Source organism: Notechis scutatus, chromosome 2 (assembly GCF_049901735.1).
Source record: "Notechis scutatus isolate UNSWTSFEM ecotype Mainland chromosome 2, rNotScu1.2, whole genome shotgun sequence".
NCBI classification, from domain to species: Eukaryota; Metazoa; Chordata; class Lepidosauria; order Squamata; family Elapidae; genus Notechis; species Notechis scutatus.
Genome location: NC_142010.1, coordinates 50,132,358 through 50,152,942, shown reverse-complemented (window position 1 = coordinate 50,152,942; position 20,585 = coordinate 50,132,358). Strand labels below are relative to the sequence as shown.

Here is a 20,585-nt window from a genome sequence, read left to right as displayed (position 1 = left end):
GTGCATCCCGAACAAATCATTTTGCTGCTAACAAGCTAATTGCTAGCCTAATTATTTAGTGAGGTAGTGTCAGTGTAACATGGCAAGCGGGTGGTAAGAACTGTATTCTGCATCCCGGGAGTGCAGCTGTATTTGTCACTTCCCAGAGAGTTTGTTGAGACAAAGCAAAGAAGAGTAAACATCATAAACATTTATGCCTCTTGCATATTCAGGAGCAGATGAGGTTGCGGAAGCTTGCGCACTGGGAGGTTGGAAAGCAAGGTGGAAGAAAAGTGGCATCATAGCATAAATATTATTTTGGAAATCTTTTACACTCTGTGCTCCAAACAGGCTGTGCTATTCAAAGAGTTGGAGGAATGCAAATTTGAGAGAGACTAACTTTTCAAGGCAGTGGTCATCTAGTTAAAAAGGTATGGTATGGTCATATGAGCACCATACCCCAAATGTACAATATTTGGGGTATGGTACAGATAAAAGTATTATTTTTATAAATAGCTGGGAAAACATTCAGCCCTCATGTTCAGCATAAAGGTTGATAATACTCCTTGAGATTAATATATTTATATTCATCCTGAGTCAAAAAAAATTTCTAAGCGGTGTATTCTCCTTAAGATACAATTCTGCATTCTATTTTTTTAAAAAAGAAAACAAAATATTTATGCAATATGAAGTATGCTTTTATAAAACTAGGCATTTATTGCCAGCTGCTTTACTTTTAAAATATTTCTAAGTGTTCCTTTTTTAAATGTGGCCAATTTAAATTGGCATGTTTTAAAATTAGCCAAGATGCAAATAGTTGAGCCTGGCATTCCATTCTCCTTTCCAACTGAGAAAAGTGGCATTCCCTATGTGAAATTGGTCCCCTTATGTCAACTTGGTGAATTATTTCCTTGGTTTAATTATTTTCTGCTTCCTCATCACAAACCTCTGTTAAATGAGCTATGGGATTCAAGAACAGCTGAGCAAGCAAACAAAATTGCAGCTGTGAATTGGTTGGCTTGGCCGGAGTCAATTCCCTCAGCTTGCCTGCTCTTTTAGCTGCTTTCCCTCACCACCCCATTCACCAAAGTGCAGAAGGTCTCCAGTTAGCTGTTATTGCTTGCAGAGGCCCCAGTCTATGAATGACTGGCAATTCTAGAGCTGCCTTTTGAGGCCCTTTAACCCATACAGCTGGAGAGGAATGTCTCTATGTGAGGCACTACAAGAAACCCAGGGGAAAAGCAGACAAACCTTTTGGTCCTAAAAGACTGCAAAATAACAGGATGGTTAAAAGGGCAACTCTCAGGGATGTAAAAGCAATTCTTTTTATGTGCACAAAGTGTTCATTCTTGCCCCAAATCTATATTAGCTTGGGTTTTTTTTGTTTATTTATAATCTGTTTCCTGAATGCCTCACCTGCAAATGTGTAATTAGGATTTTGCTACTTAACTAAGAAGGATTTGAAAGTCACAAGATTCAACAAAGCACAAGGAGCCATATTCATTAGGATTTTATGCTGTTTTGGCATTGGGTAGTAAGGTTCTTCAGCAGTGAGGAGCCTCTGGTTGTTTTTTTTTAATCAATACTTTACTAAATCATCAGGATCAGATGGTTTATATCTCAGGGTTCTGAAGGAGTGGCAGATGTCATCTCCAAACCACCGAATGAGACCTTTCAGAATTCCTGGAGCGCAAGGGAGCTGATGTGGTCCCAGTCTTCAAAAAGGGGGAAAAATGGATCCAGGAAACCACAGACTGATAAGGCTGACATCAATACCCGGGAAAAACCTGGAAAAGATAATCAAGCAGAGTATCAGGGAGCACTTAGAAAGGAACAAGTAGCCATCATGAGTTTGTTAAAAGGAGGTCATGCCTTATTGCCTTTTCTGAAAAAGCAATTGAATTCGTGGATCAAGGAAACAATGTGGAAATACTACACTTAGATTTCAGTAAGACATTTGATAAAGTAGAGTACCACCTACTTCTTAATATGACAGGACAATGTGGGACAGACGTACCACTAGATGGATTTGCGATTGGCTGAACAACAGTCAGTGTGTGGTCGTCAGTGGAATTAAATCTCTGTGGAGGGGAGCATCCAGTGGGGTATCTCAAGGTTCTGTCTTAGGCTGTTCAACATCTTCATAAATGACCTAGATGAGGGGGGATAGTAGGGGTACTCATCAAATTTGTACCTAAGCCCAAGTTGGGAGGAGTTTGGAAGATAGACTCAAGATTCAGAATGATTTTGACAGACTTGATGATCATTGGACCCTATCCAAGAAGATGCAGTTCAGTAGTGGGAAAAGCAAGGTCCTGTGCTTAGATAGGAAATGTACAGGTATAGAATAAGAAGAACTTGGCTCAATAGTAGTAACAGAGAGATATCTAAGTGTCCTAGTGGACTACTATTTAAGTAGGAGTCAGCAGTGTGCTGCAGTGCCAAAACAGCTAATGCAATCCTGACCTGCATCAACAGAAGGATAGCATCAGAATCACAAGAAGAGATAGTACTGCTCCCTACTACACTGGTGAGGCCACACTTAGAACACTGTATTGGTCAGCCAAGTACCACAAAGAAGAGGGAGTCAAGTTATTCTCCAAAGCACCTGAGGGTAGGACAAGAAGCAATGAGTGGAAACTAATCAAGTAAGCTAGAACTAAGGAGACATTTCCTAACAGTGAGAACAATCAACCAGTGGAACAACTTGCCTCCAGAGATTGTGAATGCTCCAAAACTGGAAGTTTTAAAGAAGAGATTGGATAATCTTTTGTCTGAAGTGTAGGGTTTCCTGCCTAAGCAGGGGGTTGGACTAGAACAGGGGCGCCAACCTTTTGGACCTCAGGGACCACCAAACTCATAATTTTTGATCCCAGGGACCACGAACTGGTTCTGTGGCCATGGCCTAATTTGTGGGTGTGGCTTAGTGATCATGTGAATGGCTGGGCATGGCTTGTATGTAAACATTATAAATATTATAAATATAAATAGACTGAACTATGCACCCTGACTAAAGTACTGACAGCCAACGGCTTCCACAAAAGCAAAATCACCAGCTTGATCCACAAAAACACACTGAAACATAATAGAGACCCAGAAGATGAACAGACCTGTGGAACAGCTGTCCTGCCCTACATAAGAGGTACTACAGACAAAATTAGTAAGGTACTACACAGACATCACATCAGGACTGCCTTCAAAACAGACAGAAAAATAGCAGCCATCCTTAGCAACCCCAAAGATAAAATTGACCTGGAAAACCAAGGCATATAGAAGTCCCCTGTGCATCATGCCCGGCCACATACATTGGACAGACCAATAGAAGAATAAGCACCCGCCTGGATGAACACAAAAATGCAGTCAAAAATCTGGAACACACTTCCTCACTAGTCCAACACATGGAAGCCACAGGTCATAGCATCAACTTCAATGGCACCAAAACCCTGGCCACTATAGAAAACCCTAATCACAGAATCATCAGAGAAGCCATAGAGATTGAAAAAGACCAGAAAGCATGAACAGAAGAGATGATTCCACCAGGCTGTCAATCATTTGGAAGCCTGCACTCACAAACAAAAAATCTCCACACCACAAGCCAGGCAAACACCTGGGCACAAACAGATCCCCCTGATCCTCCAGCTCAAACACACCCCAACCAGGCACCCAGATGAAACCCAGCTTCCTAACTAATGATAGCCGTCCATTTACCCGAAGCCAAGCTGCACTAAAGGCCTCCATTAAAGCAACACAATGCTGCCAGCCAATCAAGATACAAAAAGAGCCAAAAACAGACAGAAGATATTAGAGACACCAATCAAGCAGAACACAGCAAACTCCGAGACCAATAAACACAGACCAAGACTCCCAACCAATCAGGATGAAGAAAAAACCATTCTGGCACAGCAATAGGCTGCCCCAAATTCAAATCTGAAACTACTGTAAAAGTCTGACTCACAGACGGACACAATACAGAAGCCTGATGATGGCAGATGAGATTCTGCTGAAACGTTGCTACAACTTTAAAAGAACTACAATGACGGGAAAATACCCGAACCAAGCCGAACACCATACATGTAAGTACCGCGAAACTTAAGAAAACAATTATAAATATTTATATAAATATTGAATTTTTTATAAAAAAGAGCAACTTTTACCTAAAATCAGGCAAAGCAGGCAGTCAGATTGAGTTGCTCACAGAATCACAGATTCATTCAGAAAGCTATCTATCTGCCATTGGCTAGCTCAGTCTGTCACAAAAAATTTGCTTGCCAGCAAACTCACAAAATTAACTCACAACACACCATGTATGTAAATATTGATTTTTCTATAAAAAAAGAGCAATTTTTACCCAAAATCAGGCAAAGCAGGCAGATTGAGTTGCTCACAGAATCATTCAGTGATCTATCTATCTGCCATCAGCTAGCTCAGTCTCTCAGATTTGCTTGCCATGAGTCTGCACTGAATTTGCTTGCAAGCAAACCTTCAGTCCTAAGGGAGGTTTGGCAGAGCTGAAGATCTAAAGACTAGCTAGAAAGCAAGAAATCCAACCATTTCCTGCTTCCTAGCTAATCTAAATCTCCTGGCACAGCAGAACAGATGATGGTTGGAAAAAGGAAAAATAGCAATTTTAGCAGGCAAATTTGCCGGGTAAGGAGTGAATGGGTGGGAGTGTTCCTGCGGGCCATGTGGGCGGTGCAGACTTGCGTTTCTGCGCAGCCTGGATTAATTGCTTTGGGGGAATGCTCTGGGGTGTGTGATTTCTCTGTGGCCCACCAACATTTTCTCGCGGCCCACTGTTTGGCAACCGCTGGACTAGAAGACCTCCAAGGTCCCTTCCAACTCTGCTATTCTATTCTATTCTATTCTATTCTATTCTATTCTATTCTATTCTATTCTATTCTATTCTATTCTATTCTATTCTATTCTATTCTATTCTACTCTACTCTACTCTACTCTACTCTACTCTACTCTACTCTGTTCTCTGTTCTCTGTTCTCTGTTCTCTGTTCTCTGTTCTCTGTTCTCTGTTCTCTGTTCTCAATTCAATTCAAGTCCCCAAGATCCAAAAAAGTTATTAATACAGAGAAGAGCAACAAAAATGATAAGGGGTCTAGAAGCTAAACTGTACAATGAATGGCTAAAAGAACTAGGTATGTTTAGCCCATGGGTGTCAAATTCGATCATGTCATGTAATGTCATGTGATGTATCACGTTTTTACCTTTGAGGAACGGGAGTGGGTGTGGCCTGTGAATGATGCATCTGGCCCATGGGCCGCCAGTTTGACACCCCTGGTTTAGCCCAATGAATACAAGGCTTAGGGGTGATATCATAGCAGTCTTTCAATATTTGAATGGCTGTCAAAGAGAAGAGGAGATCGACTTATTCTCCAAATTACCTGATGGCAGTATAAGATGTAATGGGTGGAGTCAGGGGGTCAATCCAATCTAGATGTAAGGGGAAATTTCCTGACTGTGAGAACAATTAATCAATGGAACAGCTTGTTTCCTGGAGTTGTCGATGGTCCTTTGAGGTTTTCAAGAATAGCCTGGACAACCATTCAGTCTGGGATGGAATTACGATTTCTGCTTCAGAAGACCTCCAAGATCCCTTCTAGCCCTATTACTCCACTATTCGATGAATTTATAACAAGGGTCCTGCTCCTTGTACTTTCAAGGTATCTGAAAATTGAACTTTTCTTTTAACTGTTGTTACAACCATCATCTTGTTCTTAAGTTGCTTCTTGTCTTATGCTGTAAAAGATAAGAGAGAAGCCTTTGGTATCCATGCAATTGTTTGGATCACCTATGTTCTCTCTAGCTTCAAGCAAAGGCTTACCCAGACATTCACACAAGCTTTGGTAACTAGTATCTGGTTTAAAGTATCTGGAAAATTTCTTACAGAAACAGAATGCTGCTCCTGTTTCTTCCCTCATTTTGCCAAAAGGAGATTTTACAATTGAGAGTTTGGAGCAAAAGCTCTGGGTTGGAGCAGATTTAGGAAATTCAACATACTGGATTTAAATATTTTTAATTGATTAAGGCAATTTAAGGCAGCTTTCATGCTTAAGGCAGGACTAGAGCTTAAAAGTTGCATGGTTTATAGCCTAGTATCTTAGCCATTAGACCAAACCGGCTCTCATGCATACTGTAGATTTGTTTAAGACACTATGCATAGGATTGCAGCTAGTTGCATCTGGGGGACCTCCTGGATGCCAAGCATAGTTTTTAGAAGCTGCTATCTTTTGCTTCATTGGTGAGGCACATACCACCACCACAGCTGTTCTTCAACATAGCTTTTAGAATCTGGTTCATTCTTTCCATAAGACCACCTGTCTGTGGATAAGGATTGGTATGCACCTTTTTATTCCTAGGTCTGTTTATAAGTATTTAAGAGAAATTGGCTTCTTTATCTGCAAGGATCCTATATGGTATGCCTATTTCACTAAAGCTTTGGACCAGTTTCTTTGCTACTCTTTGGGCAGTCACATTTTAATGGCACTGCTTCAGTTGCATAATTGCAGACAACTCGGATATACTCATTGCCTTTACTAGACTGTGGTAAAGGGCCTACAATGTCTACTGCTATTTTAGAAAAAGAAATAGTGATTAAAAGCACTCTCTCCATAAGAACTTAATTGACAGAGGTCAAGATCTATAGCAATGGGCCACATCTTTACAAATTCCTGGCCAATAAAATCTATCCAAAATTCTGTATGTGATCCTTTCTCTATCATATATCCAGACCATGGATTTTCATGGGCTAGTTCCTATACAGGCCCTGCAATATCCCTAGGGAGCTACTAACTGTTCAATTTATTCCATTGTATAGGGATAAAACCTAATTTGGTACAGTAACCCTGTTTTTTTCTTGAAATCTGTATGTTGGTTCCTTGTTTCCCTCCTTTTTTTTTTTAAACTGCAAAGCAACAAAAGTTTTAACATTGGAGCTTTCCTTTATACAAGTCCTAAGCAAATTTCCCATAAAGGAACGTCTATCCCTATGGTTTCACCCCTAGCTTTATTGGCCTTTTGTAAAGCTTTCTCCTTTCCAGAACACTTTTATAACACATTTATTAAATCAGGAGGGCTAAGAGGAATCCCACGTTTCTTCACCTTCCTGCTTCTGCTCCATCCTCATCTTTGCCTCACTCTTGTGATTACTCCCACCATCTTAGACTCCTTTAGTCATTTTTTCTGAATCTAACCCTCAATAAGTGGAAAATCTTTAACAATCCTTAATGAGAAGTTAGGGATTACTCTGGCTATCTTTGCCTGTTCTTTCCCTTTTTCCTCTGGCTTTTATCGTCTTTTGGCAAATATCTAATTTTTCATAGTTGTAACAACTCTAGTTCTCTGGCTGTCTGAATTCCCAATGCTGACCTTTTAGTTTGGGAAGCTAAAGACCTTTTCTTTTTTACTCCTTTCATCTTTAACTTGCCAGCTCCTTATAGTTTCTCACTTTCTGGAACAGGCATTCTCCTTTCTTCATCTTTTCTAACATTCTGTGTTCCTTTTGCTGCCACATAGTCCTCAACCAATTCTACTTCTATTGACCCATTTCTGGATTGTATTCTCGCATTCAAAATCTCACAGTTTAATAGGGAGTAACTGAAGAAACTTCTGAAATTACCTCTACTACTTTATTTATTTCTCATTTCATCTGGCCTCATTTCCTACCTAAGTCTTTCAATGTTGCCCAAAATTCGCATATCCCTTCATAAATCAGTGTTAATGCAGGACTTCCCTGAAACCCTCCCTCACTCTCATTATAATCTTCCTTCCTTCCTTCCTTCCTTCCTTCCTTCCTTCCTTCCTTCCTTCCTTCCTTCCTTCCTTCCTTCCTTCCTTCCTTCCTTCCTTCCTTCCTTCCTTCCCCTTTCTCCTTCCTTCCCCTCTTTCCTTATTTTTCTTTCCTTGCTCTCTTCCCATCTTACCTTCTTTTTCTTTGTATTTCCTCTTCCCTTTCTCCTTTCCTGTCCCTTTTTGCATGCTCAAATGCAAAAGGGGAAGCAGTTCTCCTTTGTTTTTCTTTGTTTTGGTAGCCCTCTGCCAGCAAAAACAGAGTGCGGGATGTCCTTCCCGAGCTCCATTTCCATTGGCAGAGGCACCATGGGCTGGTCCTTCGTTGTTTCCAGGCCAGCCCTGTGGGCCAGATCTAATCACCCCATGGGCGGAATCTGGCCTCTGGCCTTGAGTTTGACATCCCTGGTGTAAAGCATTAAATCATACCTGTATAGGATTACCTCTTTAAACAAGAGAATAATTGATTACTTCTCTTGCTGGAAGACTCTCAAAGCCTTTCCTGTTGACCTTGAGGCTATTTTGGCCACTATCTACTCTCAGCTGTTTACAAGAGGTAGCAACTCTTTCAAACATGGTAAAACTAGGCTTCCATGTCATCATCATCTTCTAACGTCTTAGGGATTGTTAGGGATTGTTACATCTTTGGAACCCCACTATTACATTCTGAAAACCTTAGACTGATGGTGCTGCTTCTGATGCCTGGACCCTTTTAAATCAGTCCTCCAAACCAGGGGTCTTCAAGTTTGACAGCTTTAAGACTTGTGGACTTCAACTCCCAGAATTCCTCCTCCAGTCATGTTAACTCAGGAATTCTGGGAGTTGAAGTGCACAAGTCTTAAACTTGCCAAGTTTGAAGACCCTTGCTCCAAACTCTTGTCTTTCACTCCTTTCTCATTCTAGTCTCTTTCCTTTGTGTGTCTTTTCTCTCTTTATTAATCAAAGATTTTTTCTCTTACTCTGTTGCTTTAACATTTCTGTAATGATATTGGTCCACGTGTCTAATCCTAGCCCCATTTCTGGCTGGTTTAGCTTCTTCAGTTTAACTGCAGGTAAAAGATGGATAACCTTCTGTAATAAACAAAGTACTACTCTCTTCTAAGAAAGAATCTGTCCCTTCTATCTTTTCCATGGCTCTTTTTTTGGTGCAGGCATTCATAAGAGTCTGGTTTCTGTGGCTCTTGGCTATTCCTTGCAAAGTCTGAACTCTGCGAGGAGCAAACTCTTTTCCTTTTGCAGATGGAGGGGGTTTGTTTTGTTTTTATGGAGCGAATGTAATGAACTTGAGTCTGAGCCATCTTCACCCGTGTGATTGCCAGTCTATGTTTGATGTCTCACCTTTTTTTGGATCTCTCTCCATTGCCACCACTTTGTCACAGGCCCTTTTATGTACCTCCAATTCATTGGGCTCAAAACACAAAAGAGCTAACAGTACAGGTCACTAGGCAACACAAACACACAAGAATTCACAGGATAACACTAGTCATCCCTACTCCACTTTTCTCTACTGCTGCTACTATAATACCAACTACAGCTTCTTATGAATACCCCTATTCCTACTCCAAGGACTCCTTATGAATGTTCCTACTCCTTATGAGTATTGCTAGAGGGGAAAAATCTCTTTCTGTCTGCTTCTCTCTCTCTCTCTCCCTCCCCTTCCCTCCCCCTTTCCCCCCCTCTCCCTCCCTCTCCCTCTCTCTCTCTTCCTCTCCCTTCCCTTCCCCCTCTCCCTCCCCCCTCCCTCCCTCCCTCCCTCTCCCTCCCTCCCTCTCCCTCTCCTCTCCCTCCTCCCTCTCCCTCACACACCTCCTGTCCCACAGAACAGCTTTTATAGCCTAGTTGCCTGCTGGCTGAGGTGAGGGCTTAAAGAGACAGGACAACAGCAACACAAGTGCTGTCCATTTTTTAAGTAGCCTGCTTTCTCACACATACCCCCCCCAAAAATCGCTCAATGATAGAATGTGTGTCCTAGCCCAGGGGAGTCAAAACTTGCATCATCACGGGATCATCATGTGACATATCGAGACTTCTTTTCCCTTTCTCTAAACTGGGCTTGGGTGTGGCCAGCACGTGTTGCACCTGCCTGTGTCCCACAAGTTGGAGACCCCTGTTCTAGCCTCTGTTTAAACACCTTCAGTGTCTACTACTTCCTGAAAGGATGCAGAGTCCACCCTGCATAGACTTACGGTACTCATAAACTCCATCTTGTACCCAGCTACTGAGCGGTGTGACAATAAAGGATAAAGAGTAACAGTAATGAGTTGGTACTGAGAATTGGGTGCAGGTAGCAACTTGCCATATTTAACTTTATTAAATATTGAAAGCAAATGAAGTCATCATACTAAAGATCTATGTTTTCAAAGTTATGTGCACATACATATTTTATAGGTGGTATTAGTTCTAATAACCATTAAAAGTCTATCCTGCTATCTAGCTAAAGCTGCATCTTTTAAACAACCACATACAATACATAATCCCCCCCAAAGTAAACAAAGGAGAGAGTCAGTTCTCTGTTTCCTGGAAACTTGTATAACACTGGTTGTATCTTTGCCCCTTTTAACACTATTCCCTCAGGTTAACCTGGCAGTTCTCAGAGTGCATTCACAGCTGAAGTCTCTAGAGAACAGTAGTTTTCCATTAACATATAACTATATTCTGATTGGGATAGCAGAACAATGGATATAGTGTGTAATCTATGGACAAATTCATTTTTAATACCTCCATTTTGAATCCATAAATTGTTGGTTGCAGAAAATAAGTTTTTTCTCTCCCTCCCATTTCTTTTAATTTTCTCTGCATCCCTGGACCTTCAAATACATGGTCAGAGACTGCTGGACCAGATGTTGTTATGGCAACTGCTCTCTTCCTGCAGAGGTGGAGATGGGAGCAAATACCATGGTTCAACAAATTTCCCTATTCGTGACCCTCCCCTCTTTTTTTCTTCCACTCTTGGGTTTTCTCCATTCCTCATTGTCATCCTCTCTTAATTCCAAGTGCTTACCTCAAAGTGAAGGATGTTAAAGGGGTGTACTTTGCTGTGGATTAAGGGGGACAACTATTTTGACCATTAGTGGATTTGGATAGGAGGGGGCACAATATTGGGGGTGCTTTCTTTGATATTTTTGTTCACAGTGAACATAAAGATAGTAGTTGAAAGGAATGTGGAGAAGGACACAGCTAAGAAAGAGAAGCTAGTTGAGAAGAATTGCTGCAGAAAACTGGGTTAATCCATGAATGTCAAACTCGCCACAAATGTCATTTCGTGACATTTCCCCCCTTCACGGAGCTGGGATGGGTGTGGCTTGTGCGTGACGCTTCCAGCGCATGGTCTGCCAGTTTGACACCCCTGGGTTAACCCTATTGTACTATGTTTCAGTTTGTTTAGCTTGATGATATCAATTGAGATGAGAGACACATGAGACAGTCTACTTTCTGCTCAGTCCTTGCCATCCTGAGTACAGGGAGAGATTGGGCTGAAAATAAAAATGAAATAGAAATATAGAATTGTGAAAAAGTATTCTTCCTCTTTTTAGATTTTTCTGAATTTCTGGATTTGTTTGTCATGGAGAAGTCCATGTATGTCTTCCAGATAGAAAAAGGGAGTTAGCATGAGCAAACCCCACCATCACCACAAAACACAACTTCTGTGTTTGTTTCATTTTTTTCATTTTTTTAAAAAAGAACATCTTGTGATGTTCCAGTGTGAAAAAATTAATTTGCATCCAATTAGATCAGACTCCCTTAAATATCAGTATGACCCACATTTAAGCTTTGATAACATTTAGAGGCAAAGGGATACAAATTTTAAAAAAACTTGTCAAGAGATGAACATTCCCCCACTTCATTAACTTGTAAGACTGTTATTAAAAACAGACTGCTCTTCATTGCAGGATATTGGACAAATATAGATTAGGTTCCCCCTATTCCACTTTGGGTGCTGAGCTGACATGTGGGAGTTTTAAGGAAATACTTTTTAAGTAGTATGTATTATATTATTTATTATGATAATTAACTTTGAAAACTCAACCTCCCCTGCCTCCTCCCTGTTGTATTTGATTTGGAAGGACACCTCCCCCCTGCTCTGCCCCTGTGTGTTGTCTAGGGACTTTATTGTTGTTGGCTCTTTTGTGTTTTGAACCCAATGAGTTGGGTGTACAGAAATACATTTATATATAAATTATAGTAACTTGGAAATGCTGGTTAAATAGATAAAGCTTCTCATCCTAAAATTTATTCACTCTGGTAAACTATCCAGATAAACTGAGAATTTGCCTTAAAGGTAAAGCTGCATGTAGTTTTTCCTTCATTGTTTGATATTTAGGGTTAATGTGGATCTGGTAACCCAGCTTTTCCCAAGAATTTTAATTCCATAGTTTATCAACAAATGCTTGTCTCTTGTCATTATCTACATAGCTGTAGTGTGCTGAGCACATTCTCTGAATCTACTCTGCATGTATTTTTTCCTTATCTTTTCTTAAAGCCTCTTAGTTATTCTATAAACAGTGTCTGTTCCATTCCCTGTCCAAATTGATTTTTTTCCCCTGGAGTTTAGTGAGAGAACTCTCTTAGTTTTTTATCCCACCCAGTGAGTGAAAAGAGGGGGACAATCTTCTAGGCCCGGAGTCCCCAGTACCTGATCCGTGAACAGGCACAGGTCCACGCTATGCCAGCAACCGGGCCATGCAAACCAACGAAGCCCATCCATGGGTTGCAGGCAGCACACAAAACCATGCCACCTTTGGTCTGCGGAAAAACCTTTCTCCACAGATCTGGTCCCTGGTGTCCAAAAAGTTGGGGGCTGCTGTTCTAGGCAGTAGCGCCCTATTATGGAATTCCTTTCCTCCTGATGTATAAAGCTCCCACCTTGCTTTTTTTCATAAAAAATTATTCTGATGGATAGTTGGTGCAGGTAGCGGCCCTGGGCTGCCTTTATAGTTTTTGGATTTTCTCTGTGTGTGGGGTTTTGGACTGCGTCAATTGTTTTCATTCTATCCATTTTTAATCTAATTTCTAAATTATAAGATGCTGAGTCCTTTGATATATGGGGGAGATGCAAATATCTGTTTAATAAAGAAAAATATTTGGGCAGAAATAAGGGACAGCAGCTGAGAAGAAGAAATGGGAAATAGATCAATTTACTGAAAATGTGGAAGGAAATCTATATGGGAAGATTCTGTAGCCCATCTGCACCTGCCATTTGCAAGCAGATTCCTCTTACAACCGAGGAGATACAATATTCCCCATTAAGGCACAACCTGGGGGAGAACTGGGAAAAAAATCAGATATGGAATTATAGGGTGCAACTTCCCTTGGGCTGTTTTCTGTAAATACTAAGAACATACTGTATAATAAACCCTTGAGATTATGAGAAAAGCCCAAGAATAATTTCTCAATTGGTGCTGGTTAAAACATGTACATACCGTACAGGCTTAATGGAAGAATTTGGCTCTTTTAACAGAAAGGTAAATACTTTCCTGCTTTTCAGTACCTTATCCTCTTCTCTATAGGAGTTTAAATGAAAACAAGCTTAGGCCCCAGGTTGGGACAGGAAAAAAAAACACCAGCCACCTTCTTGCTCATGCTGACTAGAACGATCCTTTAATGGCCCTTTGCAGCCTTTCAACCCAGTTATTTTGGAACCTGCTTATTTTGAATCTATTTATTTCCCCTTCCTTGTACTCTTCTTTCTTCCTGGAATAATTTCTTAAGAGTGAACTGTTCTTGGAGGAATCCGTTTTCTTCTTTGGTACAAAGTATAGTGAATTATAAATCCATGATGATGATAATGGAGTGATGAGGGTGATGCAGTAGCGTAATAACAGGTGGTAGAAGACATTGCTCTTCTGCTTAAACTGGCAGCCACCACTGCCTTGCATTTATGGTGCTATGTTAGTCCAAACAATTCTACCTATTTCTGAAGCCACCTGAACAAGATGAATTATATGGAAGATGTTTGAAACAGGAAGGCTGCTCACATTCCCATTTCTTATCCACCCTTTTTCCTCTTCATGTATGTGTGTTGGAATTTTTGGTTTGTTGAACACAGATTTTTTTTTTAATCAGTGGAATTGTGATTTATGAATACCTCCTAGTTAGAATCAGTTCTGCTTCCTTTTTCTGTATTTCAGTTCAGTGGCAAAGTTGGCAGCTGCCTCAGTAAGTGTTCTTTAAAAACCATTAAATGAGCAAAAATATAAAGAACATTTAACAAGGAAATCACTCCATTCATGGGTAGTCCTCATTTAAAAACCTACAGCAGCCCTGTGTGTTTGCTGCTGCTTTTAGGAATTTGCATAATCTCCAGGAAGAAGACAAACAATTGGCTGACCTTGAAAACCTAAACAGAGTTGGACTTGGCTAGTTGTTGGATGGGAAATCACCAGGAAATTCCAGGGCTGAGTACTAAATTGGGAAGTTGAAAAAAACATCCTGAAGAAACCAAAACCAAACAAACCATTGCAGTATTATCCCCTTCATGGATATGTCTGTGAAATCATCAGGGGTTGAACTTTACTTGAGGAAGACTTTACTTTTTTGCTCTGTGAAAAGGGATATGGAGACCAAAGGCCTAGTACAGGGGTCTTCAAACTTGACAACTTTAAGACTTGTGGACGTCAACTCTCAGAATTCCTCTTTCAGTCATGTTAGCTCAGGAATTCTGGGAGTTGAAGTCCACAAGTCTTAAACTTGCCAAGTTTGAAGACCCTTGGTCTAGTTTGGTATGCTTGGTATGACAAATTGACAAGAATTTAAGGTTGATCTTTGTATGATGAAATCAGGAATAAAATAAATGTGTGTATAGCCTGATTGTTGATATTAATTTAAAATGCAGAACATGTACTTATGCTTTACATGTTGATTAGAAACCAGGAAATATCTACCATGAAGTCAGGTGTGTGAAGAGGGAGCGTGTATTGGATCATGACTTATTTGACTGGTTTTATTATATTTCATCGGTTTCATCTCTGTCTGTCCTACAATGGTCTAAATCAGGGGTCGCCAACCTTTTGGACCTCAGGACCACCAAACTCAAATTTTAAATCCCAGAGACCATTAACCAGTTCTGTGGGCATGGCCTAATTTGTGGGTGTGGCTTAGTGGTCACGTGACTGGCTGGGCATGGCTTGTATGTAAATATTGTAAATATATAAATATTGATTTTTTTTATATATAAAAAAGAGCAACTTTTACCCAAAATCAGGCAAAGCACGCAGGCAGATTGAGTTGCTCACAGATGAATCACAGATTCATTCAGAGATCTATCTATCTGCCATCGGCTAGCTCAGTCTGTCACATAAAATTTGCTTGCAAGCAAACTCACAAAATTAACTCACAACACACCATGTATTTAAATATTGAATTTTTTATTTAAAAAGGAGCAACTTTTACCCAAAATCAGGCAAAGCAGGCAGGCAGATTGAGTTGCTCACAGAATCATTCAGTGATCTATCTGTCTGCCATCGGCTAGCTCAGTCTGTCACATAAAATTTGCTTGCCATGAGTCTGCACTGAATAATAGAACCTTCAGTACTAAGGGAGGTTCGGCTGTGCTTAAAAGCAGAGCCGAAGATCTAAAGACTAGCTAGAAAGCAAAAAATCCAACCATTTCTTGCTTCCTAGCTAATCTAATTCTCCCCGCACAGCAGAACAGCTGATGGTCAGAAAAAGGATAAATAGCAATTTAGCAGGCAAGTTTGCGAGGTAAGGAGTGAGTGGGTTGGGAGGGTTTCCGTGGGCCATGTGGGCGGCGCAGCCTTGTGTTTCTGCACAGCCTGGATTAATTGCTTTGGGGGGGGGGTGCTCTGGGGGTGAGATTGTGGCCCACCAAAATTTTCTCACGGCCCACTGGTTGGTGACCGCTGGTCTAAATTATGTGTATGTCCAAAGAATAAAGACTCTAGATATAGGTGTCTTACAAATTTGAATGACATAAAAATGACAGTGTGTGTGTAATGTTGTAATTATGCTGTAATCATATAAATAACCTGATTGTGTAATTTCCATCATGACATCTGGTGCAAGTAGGAAAGTATACAACCATATCTCACTCCTTTGTTGGCCTGGAGCCAATCTGTTTCACCATGTTCAGTCCTGACTGTGGCTTCCTGTCTGGTGGTTTTGCAGAGGAGAATGAGATAGTCTGAGGGTCCCATTTTCCTAAGCAGTTGCTCAGCTGCTCATGGTTGACATACTCAAAGGCTTTTCTATAATCATTGAAGCATATTGTACTAACGTGTCCTTGTTATTCTTTGGCTTTACTAGACAGCATGCATTGGCAATAATATCTCTTGTTACATTATTTTGCAGCAGTTTGCTCTAAGCTTTTCAAAGATCAAATCTACTGGAAGTTTCAAGATCATGAGACTTATGAATTTTGGATTCATTCCGTCCCCTTTGAAACTCATTTTTCCTAACTCCTTCTGAAATGAACTTTTAAAACTAGAAATGGGAGAATCAATGTGGTATAGTGGTGGAATTGGACTACTACTAGAGACATCCAAGTTTAAGGCCTACCTTTGGCAACAGAATTTCACTGCATGTTCTTAACCCAGTAAATTTAAGCTGTGTCTTACTTTACGGGATTGTTGTGGGGAGAAATGAGAAGAGTGAGAGCTGTATATACCTCTTTAGGATCCTGAAGGAACTGCGGATAAAAATCCAATATATAAATGTTACATTGATTTTATTACTATTTTATATTACTGAATGTTGCAGCCCTTGTCCTATGGAGCACCTTCTCCTTCAATTCCTGACTTCCACCTTTTAAACTTTTTAAAGAGCACTTAAAATCTGGCTCTTTCCTCAAGTATTAGAATAGGGTAAGGTCAGAGTTTGATGAAGAAGTTGTGGGAACTTTTATTGTGGTGCCAAGTTTTTCTGTTTTTTTTTTTTTACTGTTCATTTTTTCTTTTATGATTGCACATCTTGTTTTCGTGGGTTGTAAGCCTCTCAGAGGTTGGTTTTAAGATGAGCAGCTACACAAATGTTTAAAACAGATAAGTAGGATTAGAATAAATGGGTTTCATCCTTGTGAATGATTTATTCCATAGGATACATTGGGAAATGCAACCTATTTATTCTTTCTGACCTCTCATTAGTCTTTGATACCATCAATTCTCACATCATGCTGATGGGGTAGGATTTGGATTCATGGTATTATAATGAACAAGTTCCCTTTTTATGGCTCCATACATTTCATTATTCAAGCCCTGGATCATGATTGTTGTCACATGATGAAGCTCAGAGTTATATTTTGATCCCACACTTTTTAATGCCTATACAGTAGTAATATCTGTCAGTAAATGAAGCCAGGACTGCTTTAACTATCATTGTAGAGGTGATAGGACAACAGCTTCAGCTTTTGTTTTCTCTAACTAATTGCAAGGAAGTTATAAAAATCCCAAATTTGAGGATGAATTAGGGCAATCAAACTGAAGTTTAATTCAGATGGGTACAAACTAGTTCTCCTAGAAGGAGAGTATGAGGATGGGAAGATAATATAGTGTTGAAAACTATACTCTTACTGAGGGATCATATGTGCAGCTTGGGGTTTCTACTCGGTTCAATGCAACCTTGAAATTTGCTGATCACACCAATTACAGACCAGAGTATCATAATATATTGCAAATGAAGCTGTCTTTAAGGAGACACTGGAAACTTCAGCTAGTATGGAATTCAGCTGCTCAGTTATTGCAAGGGTAAAAAATTTTTTAGAGAAAATAACATGAATCCTGTACCTTTTGTACAGGTTTCCATGTGTTCCCAGGCCCATTTTAAATTGTGGATGATATCATATAATTACAAAACAAACTTGCATGAACTTTCCCAGTCCTTAATATCAGCCATTGAAAATCTACACTTAAGACTTTTTTTGTTCAGGAGGCATGTCTTTTTTATACTGGTAGAAATCTCTCTCTCTCTCTCTCTCTCTCTCTCTCCTTCCCTCCCTCCCTCCCTCGCTCTCCCTCTCCCTCCCTCCATCCCTCTCTCTTTTCCCTGAACCTAACATTATTTTAAATGTGCATAATTTTATTCTGATTAATTTCAAATCGTTTTAACACCAAATAAGTGTTGCTAACTTGGTATATGGTGAAAATTAACTGCATGCAGCCATGAGGAGGGAAGATGTTTTCTCCTAGCCATTGGGAACTTGTTGCATATGCTTTTCAACTGATAAAGAATTACTTTAATGCTGAAGAGTCATTACTACCACCAATTTCCCTATTGGTGATAATCCTGAAGAGTTGAGATCTTTTAGTCATGGAATAATTTTACTACCTGGTAAGCTGAAACACTATCAGACAACTAATCTCTTTCTATTTTTCTAATCCTATATTTTTCTACAGCCCTTGCAAATAGATGATAATTTCTGCGGACAAGATTTTAATCAACCGTTGGGTGGAACTGTCACAATCGAAGGTGTGCCACTCTTTGTGGACAAGGAAGATGGCATGACATCAGTGGCTGCTTATGACTACCATGGACACACAGTTGTTTTTGCTGGTACACGAAGTGGCAGGATAAAAAAGGTAAGACCCTTGGAGGTCTTGTTATGTTGTTTAGTAGAGTCCTACTGGCCCATAAAATGGGGAAAAAAATCCCCAGTCTCAATTATTAAAAACTGATTTTCTGAGGACAAACTTCATCTGGAGTGTCTTTACTTCCTTTATTTGTGGGTACTCTCTTAAGAAGGCTGTATTTTAATGTGCAATTTTATTCTACATAGTAGGATCCCTTTTTTGTACAGTTTGTGTTTCTTGTGAACTAGGTTCTTTTCATTTCATAAAACTGATTCAGTAAGCGTCCGAAGATAAATAGCAAAGAAGAGATTCAGTTGGTCAGTTATTAAGGGGTACATTAAGCTAGCTTGCTTCAGATTTAGGGATTTGGGCTGCCATAGAAATTGCACTAAACATCATTTCTTCTCTGATGGCTTTTTCCATTGTTGCTGTGCTACTTTATTTTTTAAAATCATAATCTGCAGTGTTGTTGCATGCATTTGGCTCTGTTACACCATGCAGACACATTTCCGTGAGGACAATGACTCTGCTGTGTCAGCAGGAACCCAGGAACTTTGATAACTGTGCACAAACAGTCTAAGAATACCCTGATGTACATGATTTAAACCATCTGTGGGCCAAAGTCCACAAAACAGAGGGAACTCATCCTTCCACAGCTACACAAAGGCTTCTTGTTGTTCATAATTAACAAACAACTGTATGCTGTTTCCCCAATATCTCCACAGAACGTGGATTTCCTGTTATCATAACATCATTCCTATAATTACAGCTGGATATTCCCTGTGTAAACACAGCCATTATTAACTGCAACCAGGCAGAATTGTATTTAGGGCTCTGGCAGGGCTCTGCATGAAGCACCCAACCTAGCAGGGGGCATTTAAAAGGTGGAGACATGCTAGTATGAGTCCTGAATTAAGGAATGTGATGAAGTTTGAGCTGGTTCTTGCCTTTGATCTTTTTTCTTCCCTCCCTCAGTTAAACTTCTAATTTTCTAAGATTACAAGTATATGCTAGTGTAGAAGTCATCGTAATTCCTTGTGAATATGAATGCAGAGGGAAAGGCACAGAGTAGCTAAATGTATACCCTGGAGTGTGAAGACAGGCTGAATTAGTCATTGGGAAAAGCAGGATTCTTGTACAAAATTATGCTTATAATAAATGCATGTGGCCATTTCTGGGAATCAACATTTCTGCAGGAGACAATGTTTTTCATTGCAAGAGCAAAAGATCCTGGGTTTTGCCACGTGTACATTTGACAGCTAGTCCTCACTTCCTCATTTTGTGTTCCTGTGTGATATACATTCGCAAACATGTACTGACACTTTTATTTATTTTTAGTTTTATGCCCAAAGAAAGGAACTTATGAGATGCATAGTGTAACGTAGGGAACAAAATTAAGAAGGAAAAGTGCAGCAGCTGCAGCTTTGGACACAAGAAGGAGCCTCACTCTGTTGTCAAAAGTTTGAGACAGTGCTGTGTGAAAATGCATGTGAATGTGGCTTTGCCATTTCCTAGGCTGCTGTCACTGAATTAGTCATTATTCATTGTTTCTTGAATTCTCCCTCCTTTTAGGTATATTTTCCATCATCACTAACATCCAGACAATCACAAATACAGTAAAGAGACTTTTTTCCACCATTCCATGATGCCAGGGAGCATTAGGACATTCCCATGTTATTAAAGAAAAAACAGAGGCATTTATTTGCCCAAGGTCACCTTCCTGTCACACATTAGCCAGGGAATAACTGGATCTTATGCCACTTTGTTCCTCGGCCAGCAGAGAAAGCTTCCCTTTCTATGAGACAGTGCCCATAGCGATGGAACATTATGTACACCGAATTTGCTCTGTCTCTTTCACTCCTTTGAGTTATCAGTCTGTATGCTGTGATTTTCAGGGCAGGAAATGGGTACCTATTTCTTACTGCTGCAGATTGAGAGCAAGCAAGATGCTGATTTCCCATTTGGTGGATGTGGAAGGCAGGGGCTGGCCCAAGGCCAAGCTGAGGGTTATTTTAGGAGATGTGCTCAACCCATTGTAGATCTATTGTAAGTAGAGAATGAATGTTTTGTTTGTGAGTGGGATTTGAAAAGAGTGGATCTTGAAGCTCTTCACTTCAAGCCATAGCTGCACAACACTAGAAAAGGTGTGAAACCCCAACGATGTAGTATTATAATATTGTGGAAACCTAGGTGTCGTGTTTTACAAGTAAAGTTGCTGCAACCATATGTCTTGTTCACAACTCTGTATTTAAAATGGGGACAGAAATCTCCTCCACTTTTATCAGGC

The 20,585-nt window shown here is 40.2% G+C and overlaps 1 protein-coding gene across 7 annotated transcripts in view; it reads left to right on the top strand.

The window, feature by feature from the left end:
* The window catches only part of PLXNA1 (plexin A1), a 403,477-nt gene that overhangs the window by 76,198 nt on the left and 306,694 nt on the right, over nucleotides 1-20,585 (top strand). For all 7 annotated transcript variants that reach the window (XM_087954683.1, XM_087954678.1, XM_026678138.2 and 4 more), the window contains exon 3: nucleotides 18,125-18,307. In XM_087954683.1, coding sequence (XP_087810809.1) covers nucleotides 18,125-18,307 — 183 coding nt within the window. The remainder of the gene's footprint in view (nucleotides 1-18,124; nucleotides 18,308-20,585) is intronic.